General features: G+C 40.0%; 1 protein-coding gene across 3 annotated transcripts in view; it reads left to right on the plus strand.

Annotated features, from left to right (window-relative positions):
* EXOC2 (exocyst complex component 2) overlaps positions 1-24,270 on the plus strand; it is a 262,822-nt gene that overhangs the window by 175,809 nt on the left and 62,743 nt on the right. For all 3 annotated transcript variants that reach the window (XM_089686128.1, XM_089686129.1, XM_089686130.1), the window contains 5 exons: positions 6,658-6,719; positions 13,353-13,433; positions 18,302-18,361; positions 19,266-19,327; positions 22,141-22,207. In XM_089686128.1, coding sequence (XP_089542254.1) covers positions 6,658-6,719; positions 13,353-13,433; positions 18,302-18,361; positions 19,266-19,327; positions 22,141-22,207 — 332 coding nt within the window. The remainder of the gene's footprint in view (positions 1-6,657; positions 6,720-13,352; positions 13,434-18,301; positions 18,362-19,265; positions 19,328-22,140; positions 22,208-24,270) is intronic.

Consider the following 24,270-nt stretch of genomic DNA (forward strand, 5'->3'; position numbering starts at 1 on the left):
GGTCACGGGAGGAGACTACCAAGGCCAGTAGTGTCCTCAAATTCCTCCCAATTATTGGGTTGTATCTGGAGCACCATAGCAATACATCTCAACCAAATTTTTTGATATCTAGTCACATTCATTTCTAGAAAAAGAATAACAATATCCAGACCCCGGTTTTGACTGTTTCCTTTACAGGGTCACCTTATCTAGCTTTAGAGTACTAATAAATTGGAGTCAGTGAGAGCTATTTGGGCTTTAATGGCCTGGCGTAGTTGTGCGTAAGTGTATAAGGGGAATAGATTTTGTAAAAATGTTATTCCCGTCACTCCAAAAAGTTTTATTCATAAGGTGCAAATAATTGGTCTGTATATGGTTGCTCTACATAAGGATATTTGGAGAACAATTTATGAGCATGGTGGAGGATACATAAGGAGGTCTTGAGCATGACTGCATCAGGTAGTGAGGAGACATTGTGTATACTACATAATGGGCTGCAGCTGCTGATTAGTGTGTTTTGACAAAAACAGGAGCTGCTCTGAGAATACAATGTCCCAGCAGGGGAGTTTTCCAACCACCTTCTTTGTGAGGATGGAGGAATATGTTAGTTTTTTTTTTTCATTCAGCCTGATGGCTGATTGAGAAAAAAAAATAAAAGAAACAACAGTGTATGGCTAGCTTTAGTCCATATGAGTGATCGTTTAGCAATTAATATTTATCTTTAAAATGTGAGATGCAGTGATGTATAGTGCTTCTTTAGATTTCATTCTGGTGTCCTGCACGGAGCAGCTGATATTTTTAAACATGCTGCGGTGACTACTATAATAGGAAAGAAGGAATGTTACAAAATGTTGGGACTTAAAGGGCAAATCCAATTTTGTGGAAAAAATATGGCAAATTACAAAAAAAATAATATAGCATATACAATTGTAACATAAGTCCTATTGTAATTTAACCACTTGCCGCCCAGCCACCGCATATAAACGGCGGCAGGGCGGTGCTCGTAGGCAAAAGCACGTTTTAAAACGGCTGCCTTCAAAACAGGTAGGGTGTCCCGCGGGTGTCAGCAGCGGGTCTCCGCCGCCAGGTCACGGCCGGTTTTTACCGGCCATTTTCCCGCGATGAACGGTGATCACTGACACAGAGCAGGGCTGCATTGTTTACACACAGCCCTGCTCTGTGACAGTTCGCCGACAAGCTGCAGAGGGAGAGAAGAGTTTCTCTCCCTCGATCAGCTCCCCCCTCCCTCCCCCCTGTCCAGTACACACCCCCGCCCCCTAGTAAAACACTCCCCTTACACAGCAAATTCTAAAAATGTTAACCCCTTCCTCCCCAGTGACATTAGTACAGTTTCAGTGGGTTTTTTTCACTGATCACTGTATTGGTGTCACTGGGGATGTCAGTGACCCCAAGTCAGTCCCCCCCCCAGTGTCAAAATGTCCACCGCAGTCCCGCCATAAGTCGCTGGTCGCCATCATATGTCGCTGATTGCCGCCATATGTCGCTGATCGCTGCCATTATTAGTATAAATAAAAATTAAAAATCCCAGTATCTTTCCCGCCATTTGTAAACTCTATAACTTTCACGTAAACCAATTAATTTACACGTATTGGGTTTTTTCTTAGCAAAGACATGTCGCAGAATACATTTTGGCAGAAATTTATGACTAAATTTGATTTTTGCATTTTTTTTTACTGGACATGTTTTATAGCAAAAAGTCCAAAATATATTTTTTTTTCCTCAAAATTGTCAGCCTTTTTTTTTAATAGCGCAAAAAATAAAAACCGCACAGGCAATCAAATACCACCGAAAGAAAGCTCAATTTGTGGGAAAAAAGTATGTAAATTTCATTTATGTACCATATTGCATGACCGCGCAATTGTCCGTTAAACTAGCGCAGCGCTGTATAGCAGAAAAATGGCGTAAATTGCAGTATTTATACCATAGTTTGTAGACGCTATAACTGTCACACAAAGCAATCAATATACACTTATTGGGATTTTTTTTACCAAAAACATGTAGCAGAATACATTTTGGCCTAAATTTATAACCAACTTTGAGTTTACTATATATTTTTTATAGCTGAAAGTAAAAAATATTGTTTTTCTTCAAAATTTTTGGCCTTTTTTTGTTTATAGCGTGAAAAATAAAAAGCGCACAGGTGATCAAATTACACCGAAAGAAAGCTCTATTTGTGTGAAAAAAAGGACGTAAATTTCGTTTGGGTGCAGCATTGCATGACCGCGCAATTATCAGTTGAATTAGTGCAGCGCCGAGTAGCAAAAAGAGGCCTGGTCATTAAGGGGGGTAAATCCTCAGGAGCTCAAGTGGTTAATGTTATTAAAATCAACATTTCTTTTCCATCTGCAGTGCTGTAATTTTCTGTGAAATTCAATGTAATATGGCAACCTGGAGGCGTTCTGTGCACAGTTGGTGTCCGAAACTCCTCCAGAAATGATACTTCCTGCTTGTGTGATTGGCTGACTGATTTTCCCAGAAGTCTGCACTAAGATACAAGTCAGATTTTAGGCATCCACTACAACAAAAATGTAATTTTTGGTGAGATGCTCCTAAAGGGTTAATCACTTCTAAAGGGATGCAGACTTTGCTGCTTTCCTCATTAGAGCCCTGTAAGCGCATCAGGTGATCAGATCATTCCCATTCAGAATCAGAATTTAAAAAAACATAGAAGAACAAAAAGCTTTCTTTCAGAGAACAAGTAGGGCTCTGTTACAAAGTTTGTTAACTTCCATGCAATATAAATTGATCATCCAGAAGGGATAGTTTTTTCATAACAATAGTGGAGTTACTCTTTAAACACATCTCGCCAACCCCTGGTAATTTTGGTAATTTTGTAATGCATGCATTGATGAAGGCCATACCCAGTTAATAGGTGTGATTGGATAATAATCGGGGCCTCTGACTGGTAGGAGTCATTCTACATTGTAAACAGGTACATTGCATAGGGGACACTTTGGAAACCTTGCTTGCTAACCCTCGGTTCACACTTATGCAGATTTCCGTTTTGCAGTTTACAGAAACAGACTACAGTCCATTTAACATAAATTCACTATGGATCTTGTTCACATCTGTGTGTTTTGAGCCAGTGTGGATTTTTGAAAGGGTCATGGACTTTTTTTTCTGCTTCAGATTGCGTTTTTGCATGTAGTAGTCTTCAGTGGAACCGCATCAAAAACACATGCATAAATGCGTGTACATTATTATGATTATACATTATTTATATAGTGCCACAATGTTTGCACAGCGCTGTACATTGTAGTGGGGGACAGTACATGAGACAATACAGTATCAAAACAAAACATGAGGGGTTTGAGGGCCCTGCTCTTTCGAGCTTACAGTCTTGTACATGAGTTTTTGGTGCGTTTCCTGCATGACAACAGACACCTCCCTCTAGCAACATTAAACACATCTCAAAAAACACAAAATGCATTCAAAACATGTCAAAAACGTGTGTGAAAAAATGCAAAATGCACTGAGAAAATGCATCAACCGCAACCTGCATAAGTGTGAACCTAGCCTAGAGGAATGCTTGAATAAGTCTCAACAAATACATTTTTCTGAAAAGAACCATTTGCCAGTACTATTATACAGAAGGCATTAAAGAGAACAATCAACATATCTAACTCTTCGAAATATTAATAAACGATAAAAAACTAGAAAAATATATTGTTTAGGGCTAATATTGAAAAGATTTTGTTCACTTATGCAGGCCATAGACGGGGAGAAAAACGGCCGATTTTTCTTTTAAAAACGAAAAATCGGTTGTTCAAGCGGCCGACGTTACCACCAATGGTAAAAAAAAATCGGCCGATTTTCATCCCGTCTACAGCCGGCAAAAAGTGTCCTTGCAGAGAGCTCTGCTATTTCTTTGACAGTTCTTTGACAGTTCCTTGACATTTACAGAGGTTGCAACAATGTATCTATTTGTATCCATTTAGGATACAGATGTTTTTATTCGGAAACAAATAGATACAATGTTGCAACCTCTGTAAATATCAAGGAACTGTCAAAGAAATAGCGGAGCTCTCTGCAGGGACACTTTTTGCCGGACTGGAATTCCTCTTATTTTTCATCCTTCTTCTTCTCCTTCTTCATCATCATCCTCTTCTTCTTCATCATCATCATCCTCTTCTTCATCATCATCCTCTTCTTCTTTTTCTTCATCATCATCATCATCATCCTCTTCTTCTTCTTCATCATCCTCATCTTCTTCTTCATCATCATCATCCCCCTCTTCTTCTTTTTCTTCATCATCATCATCATCTTCTTCTTCTTCTTCGTCATCATCATCCTCTTCTTCTTCTTCTACATCATCATCCTTTTCTTCTTCTACTTCTTCATCATCCTCTTCTTCTTCTTCATCATCATCCTCTTCTTTTTCTTCATCATCATCATCATCCTCTTCTTCCTCTTCTTCATCATCATCCTCTTCTTCTTCTTCATCATCATCCTCTTCATCATCATCACCAGCATCATCCTCTTCTTCATCATCATCATCATCCTCTTCTTCTTCATCATCATCCTCCTCTTCTTCTTCTTCATCCTCTTCTTCTTCATCATCATCATCATCCTCTTCTTCATCATCATCCTCTTCTTCTTTTTCTTCTACTTCTTCTTCATCATCATCATCATCATCCTCTTCTTCTTTTTATTCTACTTCTTCATCATCATCATCCTCTTCTTCTTCATCATCATCATCCTCTTCTTCTTCTTTTTCTTCATCATCATCCTCTTCTTCTTCTTCATCATCATCCTCTTCTTCATCATCATCATCATCATCATCCTCTTCTTCTTCATCATCATCCTCTTCTTCATCATCATCTTCATCCTCTTCTTCTTCCTCTTCTTCTTTTTGTCTTCCTCTTGCAAGTCACGCGCAGATTTTTTATCGGTAAAAAATCGGCCGATTTGCCCATTATTGCCGCGAAAATCGGCTGATCGGCAAAATCGGCTGATTTTTTTTCCAACTTTACCGATAAAAAAAAACGGCCAAAATACCGAAAAACGGCCAAACACTAACGATCCGAAAATCGGCCGATTTTCGACCCATCTATGGCCTGCATTAGGAACTGCCTCCCTTCCCAAGTATGTAGGATGACAAACAGCTGAAACTGGTCAAATGCAGATAAACTGCACCTGTAATACATTTTTAATGATCTCAGAAGCAACTCAAACTGATGTCAAAAGCTCATTAAGGGTCCTTTCACGCTGGCGATCAGTTTTATTCATCAGTTCAGTCATGGTTTTTCAAAGAAAAAAAGGAACAGTTTTCGTCAGTTTACATCAGTCTTTTTATCAGTTACTTGTCAATTTCTCATCAGTTCCTCGTCAATTTCTCGTCTGTTTTCACATCAGCTTTCTACATCCTTTACCAATGCAAAAACAGACTGCAAGTCCATTTTCATCCATTTACATCCGTTTTTCATCCATTACAGATTTTCTTATGGAAGAAAAAAAAGGCTTTTCTTCCGTTCAAAAGAATGGATGTTAACGGATGTGGAGATTAACTGATGCAAACAGATGATCATCCATTTACATCCACTAGTTCATAGAAATACATGGGTGTCTGTTTTTCATCTGTAAATGGACAGATGAAAAACTGGCATACAGAACAACCATGTGAAAGGACCCTGAGGCGTTAAAAGGGCTTTGTCAGCAACTGTTGTTAAACAGTGCATTGTATAATTGAAAATCAACAAAAGTAGGTAGGTTTTAATCTCATACTGTACTTGCCAACATCCCAATTTGTACATTAGTGGTTCTCAGATTTTTCCAGCAAAATTCCCCTTTGTAGGCAGTTGAAAGTTCATTATCCCCCACCCTAACTTTACATATTTTATAACTTGGAAAAAATGTGCAGTTACTTGGCAAGCTATAAAATGTCATCAGTTTCCACAGTGAACTTGCACTCCTCATTCACAAAACACCTTTTTACCCCTCGTTCACAGCTCCCCTCTGCATGCTTCATCCAAAGCTCACCCTCGACACCCTTACCTCTGAACCCCTTGCATCCCTCTTCCACAGCTCACCTCTGCATGCTTCATCCAAAGCTCACCCTTGACACCCCTTATCCACCTCTTACCTCTGAACCCCTTGCATCCCTCTTCCACAGCTCCCCTCTGCATGCTTCATCCAAATCTCACCCTCGACACCCCTTATCCACCTCTTACCTCTGAACCCCTTGCATCCCTCTTCTACAGCTCACCTCTGCATGCTTCATCCAAAGCTCACCCTCGACACCCTTACCTCTGAACCCCTTGCATCCCTCTTCCACGGCTCACCTTTGCACCCATTGTCAAAAGCTCACTGGCTGGATGCCTCTTCCTGCAATTTCCTCCGCACACCTCTGCATCCCTATTCCAAAGCTTAATATTGCACCCCTTTTCCATTCCTCTTCAACTGCTCATCTCTGCACCCCAGCGATACAACTGTTGACACATTTTTTTACCTGAAAAAAATGTCTTGACTTTACAACCACTCTAAGATACTTTGGCTTAGTAACACTCTAATAAATATTTTTCCAGGGTTCTTACTTTATGGAGTCATGTTGCTTCCCTATAATCTTGTCTGTTGTTTTATTAATTTCTAGGAAAGTATATTAAAAGTAGTATTAATATAAGAATATTTGAGGTCAATATTAGATACTGTTTTTTTCAGAGGTAAAACGACTAGCTGACAAAGAAGATTGGGTTGTTGATAACGAAGGCTTAACATCTTTGGTAAGTAAATTTTTTAAACATGTTTATTTTCTTGCTATATAAACAGCATCAATTTCAATACATCAGTTAACATGCAATTTGCCAAATACCACACTGCCCCCTCCCCCCACCCTACTACATAGGCTGAATAATGGCCTGCTATCAGTATTACCATTTTGAGGACCACTTTATATGGAGTGCATTTTTTTAAAAGCCCAGCTCCTGGATTATTCTGCCTACTTACAGAAGAAATCCTACACATGTTCAAACAAAGCCACTGTATTATTTTTTTTCTAAAACACGTACTTTGTGAGATATCCTTTATTCCTTGGCTGTGATGTTGTCATTGTGCTCAGATTACATTTCATGTCCTCTAGCCTTTGTGGGAGGATTCAGTACAGAAGCAACGTCACTTCTTATGTCTTCTTCCCCGCATAGAGTAGACTATACTTCCCAATAGCCCATGCGATGACACTCCCTGCTCTGTATGCTCACCATGTGCTTTGTGAACAACAGTATAAAGTCTTCTCTGTTCCTCCACCAGTCTAACATTCTCAATGCCCCCCTATTGCAGCCAACTGTGTACACTCACCATGGTCTGTGAACAGTGTTGTGTTTCTGATTTGTACTCTCGTCAGTCAAACGCTACCTTACAGCATTCAGAGGCAACCATGCTGCCATGTAATGCGTTCTCTTCAGACCTCAGGTCAGCACCTAACAAGGAATGTTTAGCCTGTGCAACTTACCCATGTAGTGTGTGAACTGCACCAGGGAGATGGATTTGGCAGGTAAAAAAAATGTGCATTTTTAATTTTTTGTTGTAGGAACCTGGAAGGCATTGCACTAGCGATCAACAGGTCGCCAATGTCATTCAGGACTCCTGCAGACCTGTCATTGTATCTGATACTTACTGACAGGAAGCACAGTGGCCGAATGGTTAACACTTCCACTTTGAAAACACATTAAATCTCAATGGGGAAAAATATCATGCTGGATATCTATACTTCTGAAAAATGCTTAATATCCCAAGTATAAATACAAATATAATAAGTGCTCAAAACAAAAACAAAAAACACACAAGTCCCAAAATAATAAATGAGTCCTTCAAAATATCAGTCATTCAAAATCTCAAAATTAACCTCCAGGTGAAGACAGCCTCCAAAGTATATTCTGAAACCAAAAAAAACTCAAAAAAAAGAAAGTAAAACGCACATAGTGTATTATCCTTAACTTGAATTATTAATTCCATAACGCATGTGATTCACACAAAAACACTCGTGATCACTATATGGTAAAGTGAATAGATGTGTAAACACGTGCCCGTGAAACAATCTAGTGCTAAAAAACTGTGAAAAACGTGTCCACTTCTAGAGTGTGCAAAATGGATACCCTTACCAAAAAAATATGTAAACACAAGCTTAGTAATCCTCCAGGCAGGGTACTGATATATAATAAGTTCCTCCAGAGGGATCTTCACAGCCACAGTATTATACTCCTCTCCACATCAGTCTCCAAACGATACCCACCATAAATGAAACCACAATAGTGTAATTCCGTAAAAACTTAAACAGAATATACTTTATTTATGTGCTTATATATATCTTTAAAATTACCATCAAACAAGAAATCAGCCCTGCCAGACCTCCGGAAATCCTCAGCAGATCCTCTCCTGTGTCTCAAATAGAGATTTCCAGGATCCAAAATGGCTGTTCGATCACTACCGTTTCAGCTGTGCGTCTGACGTCACTTCCCTTTGACATGTTTCGTCAATTAGACTTAATCATAAATCGTTTTTTGCTTTTGTTTTGAGCACTTATTATATTTGTATTTATACTTGGGATACTAAGCATATTTCATAAGATTATCACACTTTTTGGGGTTTAAAGTGTTTATATGCGTTTTGGGGAAGTTTGTTAATAAGGGAAGGGTACACCGTATTTGATTGTCATTATTTTGCACTAGGGGGGTTTATTTGTTTTTATACTTGGGATACTAAGCAAACTTCATAAGATTAGTACACTTTTTGGGGTTTAAAGTGTTTATATGCGTTTTGGGGACGTTTGTAAATAAGGGAAGGGTACACTGTATTTAATTGTGGATATCTATACTGATATGGATGGGGTAATGTGTTGTTAGGAACGTAAGGGTACCCCATGATTTGATGGAAATGAAATTTATCAACCTACAGAGGACTGAATTCAAAGACACCCAGAAAATCAAAGTGAAAAAATGATGCAGCAGGCTAGTCCATTTTGCTGAAATTTTATTGCAGCAACTCAAAATGTTACTCAGTAGTTTGTATGGCCCCCACTTGCTTGTATGCATGCCTGACAACATCAGGGCATTCTCCTAATGAAATGATGGATGGTGTCCTGGGGTATTTCCTCCCAGATCTAGATCAGGGCATCTCCAAGCTCTTGGACAGTGTGAGTTGCAACCTGCCGTTGTCGGGTGAACTGAAACATGATATCCCAGATGGGTTCTATTGGATTTAGTTAAGGTGAGCGTGGGGGCTATTCAGTGGTATCAATTCCTTCATCCTCCAGGAACTGCCTGAATACTCTCGCCACATGAGGCCGGGCATTGTTGTGCACCAGGAGGAACCCAGGACCCACTGCACCAGCGTACGGTCTTACAATGGGTCCAAGGATTTGATCCCGATACCTAATGGCAGTCAGGGTGCCATTGTCTAGCCTGTAGAGGTCTGTGCATCCCTCCATGGATATGCCTCCCCAGACCATCACTGACCCACAACCAAAACGGTCATGCTGAAAGGTTGTTACAGGCAGCTTAATGTTCTCCACGGCTTCTCCAGACCCTTTCATGTCTGTCACATGCTCAGAGTGAATCTGCTCTCAGCTGTGAAAAGCACAGGGCACCAGTGGCGGACCTGCCAATTCTGATATTCAATGGCAAATGCAAGTCGAGCTCTATGGTGCTGGACCATGAGCACAGGGCCCATTAAAGGACGTTGGGCCCTCAGGCTACCCTCATGAAGTCTGTTTCTGATTGTTTGGTCGGAGACATTCACACCAGTAGCCTGCTGGAGGTCATTTTGTAGGGCTCTGGCAATGCTCATCCTGTTCCTCCTTATACAAAGGAGCAGATACCGGTCCTGCTGATGGGTTAAAGACCTTTTGCATCTCGGTGCAGGTCTCCTAGATAACTGCCTGTTTCCTGGAATCTCCTCCATGCTGTTGAGACTGTGCTGGTACACACAGCAAACCTTCTGGCAATGGCATGTATTGATGTGCCATCGTGGAGGAGTTGGACTGCCTGTGCAACCACTGAAGGGTCCAGGTATCACCTCATGCTACCAGTAATGACACTAACCCTAGCCAAATGCAAAACTAGTGAAAAACAATCCGAAAAGATGAGTAGGGAAAAAAATGTCAGTGACCTCCACCTGTAAAACTATTCCTGTTTTGGGGGTGATCTCATTGTTGCCCATCTAGTGCACCTGTTGTTCATTTCATTAACACCAAAGCAGCTGAAACTGATTAACAACCCCCTCTGCTACTTAACTGACCTGATCAATATCCCAGGAGTTTAATTGTCTTGATGCTATACTCTGATTTCATTTTTTTGAGCCATTTATAACAGCAGGTGCTGAAGAACAGCCCTCGGTATCGTGGGGGACTCTTCCCATTCTGTGTAGTCTTTTTACTTTACCCATATTGCTTTGGGAATCTATTGCAATGGAAAAACAGAATGGTTGGCCGCACAAACAGCAATGTGGTGGATGAAATCCTTTATTGGAATCCTTTACATGCAATATAAGAACATGACAGCTCCGAGACAGGACAGAGGAGCAGTAGATATGTTTCACATGAACACGTGCTTAGTTATTACTAAACGCGTCTACTGCTCCTCTGTCCTGTCTTAGAACTGTCATGTTCTTATATTGCATGTAAAGGATTCCAATAAAGGATTTCATCCACCACATTGCTGTTTGTGCGGCCAACCATTCTTTTTTTTCCATTGCATCTGTGATCATGGATCAGTCTAGCACCTGCGTGTCTGTGGAGGGGTTATGCAGATTCGGCACTCACCTGGAGTGGATCTTTTGCTCTTTCATTTGTGAATTTATTGTCATGTATTATATGTGTGTGTAAAAATGTATATATGTATAAACGTTACATGAAAAAAAATTCAATAAAAAAAATGTGTGCCCCCTTAACATTGTAATTGCAGATCGCAATTATATGTATACAAAGGAGCAGCTATGTTTAGTCATTACATATGCATGTTCTGCTTTCTGCTCGATAGTACTGACAGTGGTAGTGGCTTGCTTTCTTCAGTTTAACTGAAGCCTAATTGATAGGTCTTTCAGACAAAATATATATTCTCTCTTTGTAACTGAGAAATTTTTTTCACCAGTCATTAATGAGCAAGGCTGATCGACTTTGCCTTATATACAAGTATACAAGACATAATATATACACATCTTTATGGGAATTGAAATGTGGTACAGTATACACAAATAATTACAATAATAAATCAAAATGCACCATAGTATTGCTTTAATATCTGTTGAACAGTACTATGTTTATGAAAGAGAAAGACTTTATGAAAGAATAAGACATGGGTTGATGGGCAGCACAGTGGCTAAATGGTTAGCACTTCCACCTGGCAGTACTAGGGTCGTTGGTTCGAATCCCAACCACAGCTACACCTGCCTGACGTCTGCATTTTCTCCCTGTGCCTGCGTGGGTTTCTTCCAGGTACTCCGGATTCCTCCCACACTCCATAGACATGCTGGTAGGTTAATTGGATCCTGTCTAAATTGGCCCTAGTATGTGTATGTATGAATGTGAGTTAGGGACTATAGATTATATGCCCCCTAAGGGTTAGGGACATGTATGAATGTACAGTATATACAGGTGAAACTCGAAAAATTAGAATATCGTGCAAAAGTTTATTTCAGAAATGCAACTTAAAAGGTGAAACTAATATATGAAATAGACTCATTACATGCAAAGCAAGATAGTTCAAGCCGTGATTTGTCATAATTGTGATGATTATGGCTTACAGATCATGAAAACCCCAAATCCACAATCTCAGAAAATTAGAATATTGTGAAAAGGTGCAATATTCTCGGCTCAAAGTGTCCCACTCTAATCAGCTAATTAAGCCATAACACCTGCAAAGGGTTCCTGAGCCTTTAAATGGTCTCTCAGTTTGGTTCAGTAGGAATCACAATCATGGGAAAGACTGCTGACCTGACAGTTGTGCAGAAAACCATCATTGACACCCTCCATAAGGAGGGAAAGCCTCAAAAGGTAATTGCAAAAGAAGTTGGATGTTCCCAAAGTGCTGTATCAAAGCACATTAATAGAAAGGTTTGTGGAAGGGAAAAGTGGAAGAAAAAGGTGCACAAGCAGCAGGGAGGACTGCAGCCTGGAGAGGATTGTCAGGAAAAGGCCATTCAAAAGTGCTGGGGACTTTCACAAGGAGGGGACTGAGGCTGGAGTCAGTACATCAAGAGCAACCACACACAGACGGATCCTGGACATGGGCTTCAAATGTCGTATTCCTCTTGTCAAGCCGCTCCTGAACAACAAACAACGTCAGAAGCGTCTTACCTGGGCTAAAGAAAAACAAACCTGGTCTGTTGCTCAGTGGTCCAAAGTCCTCTTTTCTGATGAGAGCAACTTTTGCATCTCATTTGGAAACCAAGGACCCAGAGTATGGAGGAAGAATGAAGGGGCACACACTGCAAGATGCTTGAAGTCCAGTGTGAAGTTTCCACAGTCTGTGTTGATTTGGGGAGCCATGTCATCTGCTGATGTTGGTCCACTATGCTTCATTAAGTCCAGGGTCAACGAAGCCGTCTACCAGATTTTGGAGCACATCATGCTTCCTTCCGCAGACGAACTTGAGCGATGCTGACTTCATTTTCCAGCAGGACTTGGCACCTGCCCACACTGCCAAAAGCACCAAAACCTGGTTCAATGACCGTGGGATTACTGTGCTTGATTGGCCAGCAAACTCGCCTGACCTGAACCCCATAGAGAATCTATGGGGCATTACCAAGAGAAAGATGAGAGACATGAGACCGAACAATGCAGAAGAGCTGAAGGCCGCTATTGAAGCATCCTGGTCTTCCATAACACCTCAGCAGTGCCACAGGCTGATAGCTTCCATGCCACGCCGCATTGAGGCAGTAATTGCTGCAAAAGGGGCCCAAACCAAGTACTGAGTACATATGCATGCTTATACTTTTCAGAGGTCCGATATTGTTCTATGTACAATCCTTGTTTTATTGATTGCATGTAATATTCTAATTTTCTGAGATTGGATTTGGGGTTTTCATGAGCTGTAAGCCATAATCATCACAATGATGACAAATCACGGCTTGAACTATCTTGCTTTGCATGTAATCAGTCTATCTCATATATTAGTTTCACCTTTTAAGTTGCATTACTGAAATAAATTAACTTTTGCACGATATTCTAATTTTTCGAGTTTCACCTGTATATGTAAAGCGCTGCGTAAATTGATGGCGATATATATATATATATATGAGTACCTGTAAAAAATAAATAATCTCCTTTTGGGTCTGTTATGCTGTCCCTGACTTTGTGCTTCAGATTCTGCAGCGTCACTGCATGCTATGTGCAGCATTTTGTTATGGTGTTTTTTCTTTTATAGCCATCTCACTTTGAGCAGTGTGTTCTCCAGTCCTTGCAGTCACTAAAAGGAGTTTTGGAATGCAAGCCTGCCGAAGCCAGTGTAAGTATTATGTTTTTAATGTAGGTATGATAGAGACAAAGCATGCAAAAAGGGTTTGTAAGGTCGCATATAGCAGCGCCAAATTTATTTACGTAATCCACCTCAGTAGATAAGGCGAAGAAAGATTGTGGTGAAAATTCACCAGTAAATGTATATAATATCACACTGTAAACATTTCCCCTGATAGGCTTTGGATTTGTTATGCAGCATTTGTAAGTTTCCCAAGTGTTTGCAATGGGGGGGGGTGTCCACAGGACATTCATGAAAGGTAATTAGCATAAATCTCTGCCTTTCTTTGAAAGCATTGATACATTACTATCAATAAATATAAGAGAAGTGCAATTATACATATAAAATGTTCAATATAACTATACATAGGTAGTGTAATCATGAGTGTTTAGAAATACCCTCTTAGTTGTCACAAGAGTAGTTGTGCCCATTGGAAGAGTTCTCTTCACCTGCAGTTTCAGTGAGAACTATAAAAATTTTGGTTTCGTGTCATTTTCTGTCCTGGAAACAATAGTCACCAAGACAATTAAGGAGGATGAAACTGACCAGCAAGGGAGTAGGCAACAATAAACTCCTGACACTTTCTTAATGATCCTTACTCAAGCTAGAAGTTAGAGATTCACATTAATGTTAATTTTGCACAGTGGAAACATTAGAGATTTTTTGGACAATGTGATATTTATGTTAAAATCCTTAAGAGGATTCTTCTTCTTTAAGAGCACTATTTATTAATGGTGAATAATGCATTTAGATTAGAGAAATGCTCTCACAGAGTACAAAATTTTGGGTGCAGTGTTGACCAGTGGTGTCCCTAGGGGGGTGCGGGCCGCACCGGGTGACACCATCACAAGGCTTGCAGCAGCAGGATGCCAGCAGAGCTTCTGGGCCCTGTGAAGGTCCTGGCCAGTTATTGGGGTGATCCCAGATTCCCGGCACAGTGACAGCTGCCTCCGGTGTAGTGGTAAAATGAGTATCCTGGACCTGTGAAGATATGTATCCCCTGAAGCAACTGCGAATGTGCCGATTTCAGGCTGAAGAAACTGATCGCCGATCTCCAACTTTAGCACAGAGCTGCCACAGTTAACCCCTTACAGGCTGCAAACTGCTGAAGCTGATCCCGCAGATCACAATGGGTTGCAAGATCAGTTAACTCCGTATAGGTTCAACCTATATGGGGTTAACTGATCTTGCAACCCATAGTGATCTGCGGGATCAGCTTCAGCGGTTTGCAGCCTGTAAGGGGTTAACTGTGGCAGCTCTGTGCTAAAGTTGGAGATCGGCTTCTTCAGCCTGAAACCAGCACATGTGCAGTTGCTTCAGGGAATACATATCTTCATTTTACCAGTACATAGGCATCGCTCTTTCCTCTCTGGAGGGGTGACAACACGTGTTACCACACCTGGTGACACCAACCCTAGGGATGCCTCTGGTGTTGACCATAACTACAGAAGAAAAAGATTTGGGGCCACTTATTTCAGCTGCAAACAAATAAACAGTGTGGCCAGGAAGTATAGAAAGCAAATAGAATTTTGATGTGCATCATCAGAGCGCTTACCAGGAAGAGGATTGATATCCCAAATGCGGTATATAAAGCTTTAGAAAACTGGGTCCATTTCTGGACACTTGTCTTACAAATAGATATCGATAAGATAGAAGGAGTCCACAAAAAGCCAACACAAATGGTGTAAAGTATGATGGATAAAATATATCAAGAAAAACTGCAGGAAGTTAATATGTGCAGCCTCGAGAAAAGACGCGGGGGTGTCGGACAGGAATTAAACCTTTACATGCGTTAAACTTGTGAATAACCTTCAGGAAGGAAGTATTTTCAAGATGAAGCTAAGATCAAGAACAGGGAGATTAGGTCAAAGTAGCAGGGGGAAAGTGCAAAACTTACTTTGTCCACCAGGAACAATAATCACATATATTATACCTCACTTATCAAACTATACTAGAATGAAGTACTTTAATCTCAAGTTAGCCTACACAAAGGTTATCACAACCATTTAAAGCAATTTCAAAACACTTAATCTTTATGGCTATCCTATGAATTTGGGGCCAGCATATACCTGTACACAAGTCATAGATACATTGGTTGTCATGGTATAGAGTTGTGTCTTTACACAAAAACATTGTTCTACAAAGTAGAAATGTCTTCAGATCTAGAACCTCTTTGAACAGAATGTAATTTCCAAAATGGCCCCTAATAACCGGGTGTGCAAAAGTGTTAATAAATCTTTAGGGATCCTTCAAAGAAGAATATGGATATTATCAATATGTGTCCCAAGATTTATTGATAGTGGCTCAGAAGTGTACTAGGTGGGTAAAGGTCCCTTTGGGCAGCTATTATGACATATAGATAAAATAATACAAGCTGATTAAGGGCTGTGGAGCTAAAAACCCATTTATCTAGATCACATTTGTGGCTTTCAGTTATAAGGTGGGTATATGTCACTCCAGAACTTAGCCACAGTATTAGAATGGAACTCACCCCACAACACCAAATAGTGTGAGACAAACACAAACAGGAGAGCATATAATTACTGAATATAATGTCACTCCTGTAATGGGATGAGCCATCACACCGAACCACAAAGGTGTGATGTAAAATTGCATAAAAGGTATCTTTGGCAGATCCTTAGCTCAGCACATCTATATCTTTAACATTGTGGAATGTAGTGCATACTTAGCTCACCAAACAAGTACGTAGGATAATGATGTCTCTATGTGCAGATGTTGTAGATCTATATCAATGGCTCATAATCAAGCCTGTTGTATATAATACAGTGATACAAACCCTAGATTTTACTGTCATATATATTGCTGTTAGAATAGAATATGATTTTAGAAATAATTCATACATCTCTAGTATAGTATATTGAACATTTTGTCTGGTACACTATTAAAGTTGTATACTACTTAAAGGGTAACATCACTCTTGTGGAAAAAAATATTGCAAATATAAAAAAAATAATAGCATATACAATAGTGACACAACCCATACTGTAATATAACGTTAATTAAAAAATGTATTTCATTTCAAATGGCAGCCACTGTAATTTTCTGTAAATTGCATAGCAATATGGCAACCTGGAGGCATTCTTTACACAGATGGTATCCAGAACACCCCCTCTGCCCTTCCTCTCTAGAAATGTTATCTCCTGCTTGTGTGATTGGCTCACTAATTTTCGCAGAAGTCTGCACTAAGAAGCTAATCAGATTTTGGGCATCCTATTCAACGAAGATTTCAGTTTTGGTGAGATACTCCCAAAGGAGTAATCACTTCTAAGGTGATTCAGACACTTCCACTTTCCTCTTTAGAGCCCTCCAAGTGCAGCAGCTGATCGGTAATTCGCTGTGCATATTGACACAAACAAACAGCTGTTTCTTCAGTATAACAGAAGGTAGAAATCTGCAACAAAGCTTGTCAAATTCACTGCAATGTACATCAGGGGTGCTCAACATGTGGCCCTCAGAACTCTCTGATGTGACCCTCGACTTCAAAGTAAATGCAGGAGTTTCCGTGCACTTTCCGAAAAGGCACTACACTTGCAAGATATAATGGAAATCTATAGCAAAGCACAGCTAACCTGCAGGAAAGCCACAGGTGAACTGGGTTGCACGTGTGGCGCAAGCAAACTGCAGAAAATCAGTGTGAAAGCTGCCTTTTAGGGGTGTCAGGACAGTGAGGGCTCATTAACATTTGCGGTTTGGGTGGCATGTGACTTTTACCACCCCCCCAACCACTGGTGTAGTGCCAGGGGTTACAATGGTGACTCCGCTCCATGCTCCAGGCAGCCACTGTGGCCTCCCTGTCACATTTTGTTTTACAGCTAGACAGGAGGGGTGGTGGGGCTGACATATATAGCAACCGATCCTCTCCATTTTCTTCCTGCAATCAATGAAAGCCGTCTTCTCCTCCTCTCCCTCCTGCCGGCATTCAGCAGCTGCAGGAGGAAAATGTTCATTATGCAATTTAAAATAAAAAATTTTAAATTCTGTACCATTTAATTTCATTGTGTCTCACAACTGGTTACCAGATCACTTAAGTGGCTTTCACTCTTCAAAAGGTTGAACATCCCTAAAGTACATAGTTTAAAAAAGTATGGGATGTTTTTTTTGTTCAAATCATACTAGGTGGATGCAGCATTGCTCCGATGCTGCATTTGTCCCCCGCCGGATCTAAGTGTAAGAACTGAACGATTACATGACATGATCGCTGAATTCTCACCGCCGCTGTGAGCAGAGAGCGGTGACTGTCAGCCACCGCTTTCTTCTCTGACCACCCCCCCACCCACACTCACTGGAGCTCTGGACTTTAGAGGGGGAAAGAACGGCTGGCTCAGGCTTTCAGCGCCTCGCTGAGAGGCTGAGCTAGGTGCCACTCCAGACTCTGGGGTGGATCCCAACTTTAAAGTTGGGATCTTTTCCTAGCTTGCACCGGCTTAGTGATGTCAGCCAACAATGGGCTTCGGCCTGCTGTCAGCTGAAAACAGTTCACGGGTGCAGAACGAAGTGCACTCCTGTGATTCACAGGAGTAGTACAGCCAAAAGAGCTTTGGCTGTACTTAAAGCTGGAGTGGAATGGTTTTTTTTCTCAACGAAAGTGGAGTTTCTGTTAAAGTATTGATCAAAAAGATTGAAAAAGCACCAGTAAATACACAAAATTGAAAAAAGCTACAGAAAAATATTGAAAACCTTGAGTGTTTTCTAGTTCACAGTAATAGAAAATACAGTAATTTGGTGTCCATTTTAACTATATGTTAATGATATGCATATTTTGCAAACTGATGAGTTGCTTTTTCTAGTGCTGGGTTCATATAATGGTCTGCCACAAATGCTTTTGTCATTTTATACAGATATTTCAGCATCAGAGAACACAGGATGATGTGTGCCTTCTCTGTATCAACATCATACAGGTGAGTGCAAATTAATTATTATAGTCAAAATTGTTCCCTGCCCTTTATCTGCAAAGCTTTTTTTTCCCCAGTTTCTCCATTCCTTCTCTAATAGGTTTTATGTTGTGTGGTGTTTTTTTTTGTGTGTATATATATATATATTTATTAATAACTGATCCGAATCATCAGCATTCAAGAACAAGAATGCTGTCAATGTAATTTGATCATTCTCTCGAGCAAGGGTTCTCAAATTTTCCAACTTGGCCTTCAGCTAGCAAACACCTTTAAACCCTAATGTCAACAAGGGCACAATAGGAGTGTGACTTGTTGGGTTTATATAAATGAGTACTGCATAAGCTGTGATTAATCTTAATTGGCATGGCGAAGTATGGCCTTCTTTCAGTCCTTACTCAATTTTAGTTACCTACCCGCAACTTCTCTTGCCTCTGCCCTTAGTAAAATTGTACGTAATTAGTTATAAACTACCGTGGACACTGATATGATTCTAATTTACACTTACAGTGTCAAATGCTTGATTTGATACTGCAGATTTTTGTTCATAAGAAGCTACATGTTGGGCTTGCAGCTATGTACATCCCTGCAAACAATGAAGGATAAAGGCCTACTATCTCCTTTGTCCTCTTTGAAACAGCACAGTTGAAATCGTAACATACCTTGTAGTAATCTATCAAATACCAATGTGACCAACAGGGTCAAGGGCAGCTTATCTGGTAAACATGTCTTATCCCCATCCACCAATAAAAGCTGTTCATTTTAGTAAACAAAATACCTTTGTATTGTGTGTGTGAACAGATTTAGTAAAATTACACATTTTTATATGGCTGTTTTATTGATATTGTTTATAATAAATGTGTAAGCATGCCTGGTTGAAGATTCTTCAAAACATGTTTTTGTCTATTTTTAGGCCTTTATTTCCACTCTTGAATATCTAAGTACCAAGCCTGACGGAGAAGTGGATACAAAGCAGTATGTATTTAGACAAAAATAGTGTTGTTTATTGCAGACCCAAAATTTCTGTCATTTTTTTTTGCATGTGTTTGTGTGAAATCCAATAATTGTACAAACTAAATTGGCCATTGGAAATCTATGCCTTTTGTAGATCATTTTCCTTACAGTAGAATGTTTCATTTCAAATAATTTTGCAATGTTTTGCAATCCCTTGCCAGACTTATAGGCATCCACAGCCTTCTTTCTGAGGGCCTTATGGGGCTTTTTTTTGTCTTGGGATGATGGCATCACTCTTCATTAGCAAAGGGAACTCCAGACCCTACATATCTGAGATGTAAACAAGGTGGGTCCACCTGCATATTTCCTAAGGAGGATCTAACAGTTAGCACATAATCTGGAATACCTAAATATAAATGTAAGGATTTGAAGTGGTGGTAAATGTGGGGGTGTACTTTTTTGTCCATGTGACAAATCTGCATTTTTATTAGTTTAGATTAGAACAAATATACTGTACCTTGGCAGTTTTATATGTCATTTGTTCAAGTATATCTGTATATATTTACCTTTATCTGTAGGAACTAATATTTGCCTTTTTGAATACGTTGAAAAAGACAAAAAGGTCCATGGGGAGTACTTACTTTTTCACATGATCGTAGAAGATGCAGACTAGATCTGTTTCGTACTCTGAACGAATTTGATCTTTTTTTTTTTTAAAATAATAAGCTTGGATTCCCCAGATGCTTCTTTTAATAACACTGCAGAGTACTGAGGTTGCTGTAAAATATATTTTATGTAATAGCTTAAAACTATTTAATAGTTTGTAAAGCAGAAGGCTGTTCATATGTTTCCAAAGCTATAGCCTATTCTTACTCTTCAGTAGCCTCCAGATTTTAGTTTCTCTGCATGAGGGTGCTTAACCAGCCAACACAGCTTTTATAGATGAGAATTTGAAAAAAACATTACTTATACAATATCTGTCTTTCTTAACAATATCTTTTGTCTTAACAATGAACTTCTCTTATTTGCTATCTTTTTGTCTGTTAAATATGCCATTAACCACTTTACTATCACACTATAGCTGAATGAGGGCTACAGCATGGTAGACCAGTTCTGGGAAAGCGTCATATGATGTCCATCCAGAATGCGCATGTGATCACTTTGGACCCAGCTGATCAGATGACATGGTAAAGGGCCAATCACAGTGACCTTTTGTCACATGATCAGCTGTGTCCAATCACAGCTGATCACTATGTAAATACAGTTTACGTTTATTGGCAATACTTTTCTCACGCTGTCAGTGTGAAGAAAGTACTGCTGGCAACTGTCAAAGCAGACATCTGCACTGATGATCAGGGCACTGACTGTTTTATTGTTCTTGGGTTTGGATGTATTATATTGTTTAACCACTTACCTACCGGGCACTTATACCCCCTTCCTGCCCAGGCCAATTTTCAGCTTTCAGTGCTGTCGTATTTTGAATGACAATTGCCCGGTCATGCAACACTGCACCCATATGACATTTTTATAATTTTTTTCACACAAATAGAGCATTCTTTTGGTGGTATGTTCTCACTGCTGGGTGTTTTATTTTTTGTGCTATAAACAAAAAAAGAGCAAAAATTTGGAAAAAAGAAAAGGTTTTGTTTCTAACATTTTTGCAAACAGGTAATTTTTCTCTTTCACTGATGTGCATTGATGAGCCTGCACTGATGGGCACTGATAGGCAGCACTGATGGGCACTGATAGGCGGCACTGATGAGATGCTACTTATAGGCAGCACTGATGAGCTGGCACTGATATGCCTCAATGATGGGCACTGATAGGCAGCACTGATAGACGGCGCTGATATGTAACAATGATAGGCACTGATAGGTGGCACTGACTGGCAGCACTGCTGTGCAGCACTGATGGGTGGCACTGGTGGGCACATGTGGGTTGACACTTGTGGGCAACACTGATGGGCTCAGGTGGGCAGAACTGGTGGGTAGCACTGATGGGCACTGATCATCAGTGCCCTGATGATCAGTGCCGATCCGTCCTCTGACAATTGCCGGTTATCGGCAGTACTTTGCTCACGCTGTGACAGCATGAGGAAAGTGCAGCCGATAACCGGCAACTGCATTTACCGGTGATCTGCTGTGCCGGTGGACACGGCTGATCACGTGGTAAAAGGCCGCTGTGATTGGCCTTTTACCACACCACGTAATCAGCTGTGTTTGTAGGACACAGTGATCATGGAGATAGCCGGGTGCGCACCCCTGGGGGCACGTGGGAGGGCACATTCTGGGAGGACGTCATATGATGTCCTCCCAGAACTGTCCAGCCGCAGTAAAGCCGTCATTTAACTATCTACGGTCGGCAAGTGGTTAAACTGATTGTAAACCAAAAAGTTTTAATTTTTTTAAATAACACGCTTGGCATACTTACCTGCTGTTACATGCCCCCTTTGAAGCCCTCCTGGCTCCTCCCGCCTACCAAGTCCCCATCATAGCAAGCCGCCTTTTATGGGGGTACGCATGCCGCCCTGCTCCCGAGCCCTGCTGTGTTACCACTCCCTGCTCACTGGCTGTGATTGACAGCAGTGGGAGCCATTGGCTCCTGCTGTTGTCTCTGAGCCTACGAGGAGGCAGAGAGAGTGCACAGTACTGGATCGAGATTGGGCTCAGGTAAGTATAGGGGGGAGCTGCTCACAGAAGGTTTTTTACCTTAATGCAGAGAATGCATTAAGGTAAAAAAGACCTTCAGCCTTTAGAATCACTTTAAACAATCCCACAAATATTCCATTTGTTTGTTGTTTTATTCTGTCGTGTTAATAAACTTTTTTTTTTTAGTGTTTCAATGGATGTTTCAACTCCTGATTTATTTGGTAGCATTCACGAAGAGCCAGCAATAACATCTGTGAGTTTTCTTTTCTTTTCATGCAAAACCAAACCCAATAACATTATTGGTTGTTTATAGCAAAATATAGGTATTAATGTGAACGTAAAATAGTGCTAAAGCAATAAACAATCCATATCTTTGCTAGTGTATAATTTTGCTGTTTAAAGCTGTACATACAGTATATATACAGTGCTCAGCGTAAATGTGTACACCCCAATAGATTTGTCAGAAAACCTTTACTCTCCTTTCAGAATCAACATCAACACTATACTACAAAATACACCACAAATGCGGGCCAATGGATTGCAAATAAGATTTGTTAATTTGCACACACAAACAAAATTACTCAAGACCATGTTGCAAAAATGAATACACCCCAATGAAAGTCTTAGGAGCAAAGCTAGATTTTAGACAACAAAATCCTAATTAACAAGAATCCAACTACAGGTGAGTCTAATTATTCATTAAACAGGTGTCCAGCAGAAAGTTGATTATAAAAGGGCGTTACTTAACAAAGAACACCCCTCCCCATTTCTGTCTGTCAGCAATGGCACCACATGAAAGAGAAATGTCACAAGGCCTGAGAAAAAAAATAATTTCATTACACAAGAAAGGTGAAGGCTACATGAAGATCAGCAAAGCTTTACTTATCAGTCAGAATACTGTAGCAAAAGCGACACAAAAATGTACCAAAGATGGAACTGCAAGCATCTCACAGAGACATCCAGACTGTCCACAAAAGTTAGCACCTCAACAGGAGCATCTTCTGATGAGAAAGGTTGAAGAAAATCGCCATGCAAGTTTACTGTAGTTGGCTAAAGAAGTAGAAATACCAACTGGGGTGATTGTTTCCCATGATACAATATGGCATACACTGCAGAGGAATGGCATGCATGGGTGTTGTCCACGAAGGAAGCCTCTTTTAAAGCCCATGCACAAAAAAGCCCACCTAGAATTTGCCAGGGCCCATGCTGAAAAAGAAGAAGACTACTGGGACCAAGATAAATGTTTTTGGAACTGATGGCTTCAAAACTGTATGGCTTCTCAAAGGTGAGGAGTACAAAGAAAAATGCATGGTGCCTACAGTGATAAACGGTGGTGGCAGTGTTCCTCTGTGGGGCTGCATGAGTGCTGCTGGTGTCAGAGAGCTGCATTTCATTGGTCATATCAAGAATTCACAGATGTACTGCTCTATATTGAAAGAGAAGATGCTACCATCACTTCGTGCCTTTAGTCGTCGTGTACTTTTCCAACATGGCAATGATCCAAAACACACATCTAAGGCCACTGTTACATTTCTGAAGAAGAAAATGGTGACAATGATTCAGTGGCCAAATATGTCTCCTGATCTGAACCCAATCAAACACCTATAGAGAATTCTAAAGAGACAAGTTGAGCATCACTCTCCATCCAGCATCCAGGCTCTAAAAGAATTTGTTCTTAAAGAATGGAAAAAGATAGATGTTGCAATATGTCGCCAACTTGTTCATCCCATGCCTAGTAGACTTGGTGCTGTCCTTACAAATCATGGAGGTCATGTATAATACTAGATGTAGTAGTTTTTGTTGTGGGGTGTATTCATTTTTGCTTCAATTAATTTGAGTAAAACTGAAGATTTTGTAGTCTAAGTTATATTATTAACCTTACTTTCATATAATGAAAATGTAAATGTTCTATAAAACTAATTATTGACAAAATTCTGGAAATTTTTCGTGTTCATTGAGATATTGATTAAAATCTTACTATTCAAAAAGGGTGTACTCATTTATGCTGAGCACTGTATATATATGTATATATATATATTTCTTTTTTTTACTATATTAATAGTTCACTGATATATTGACCACTGAAAATTATAGACTGAAAATAGGGTTATGTTAAATGATTGTGTAGCATGTTTAAGTTTTTTTTTAATTTTACATATATTTCAGTTTATTTTATGTACAATGTATTGCCCATGATATTAAATAAAAAGTCGAATATAAAAAAAATATATATAAAAAATATATATTTTTAAAAAACTCTCTCTATTTCGGTTTTATATTTGATTTAAAACAAAAGACCTGCCAAGCTTAGATATC

This window comes from Staurois parvus, unplaced genomic scaffold (assembly GCF_062004578.1).
Source record: "Staurois parvus isolate SC_StPar_1 unplaced genomic scaffold, SC_StPar_1.0 ptg000391l, whole genome shotgun sequence".
Lineage (NCBI taxonomy): Eukaryota > Metazoa > Chordata > Amphibia > Anura > Ranidae > Staurois > Staurois parvus.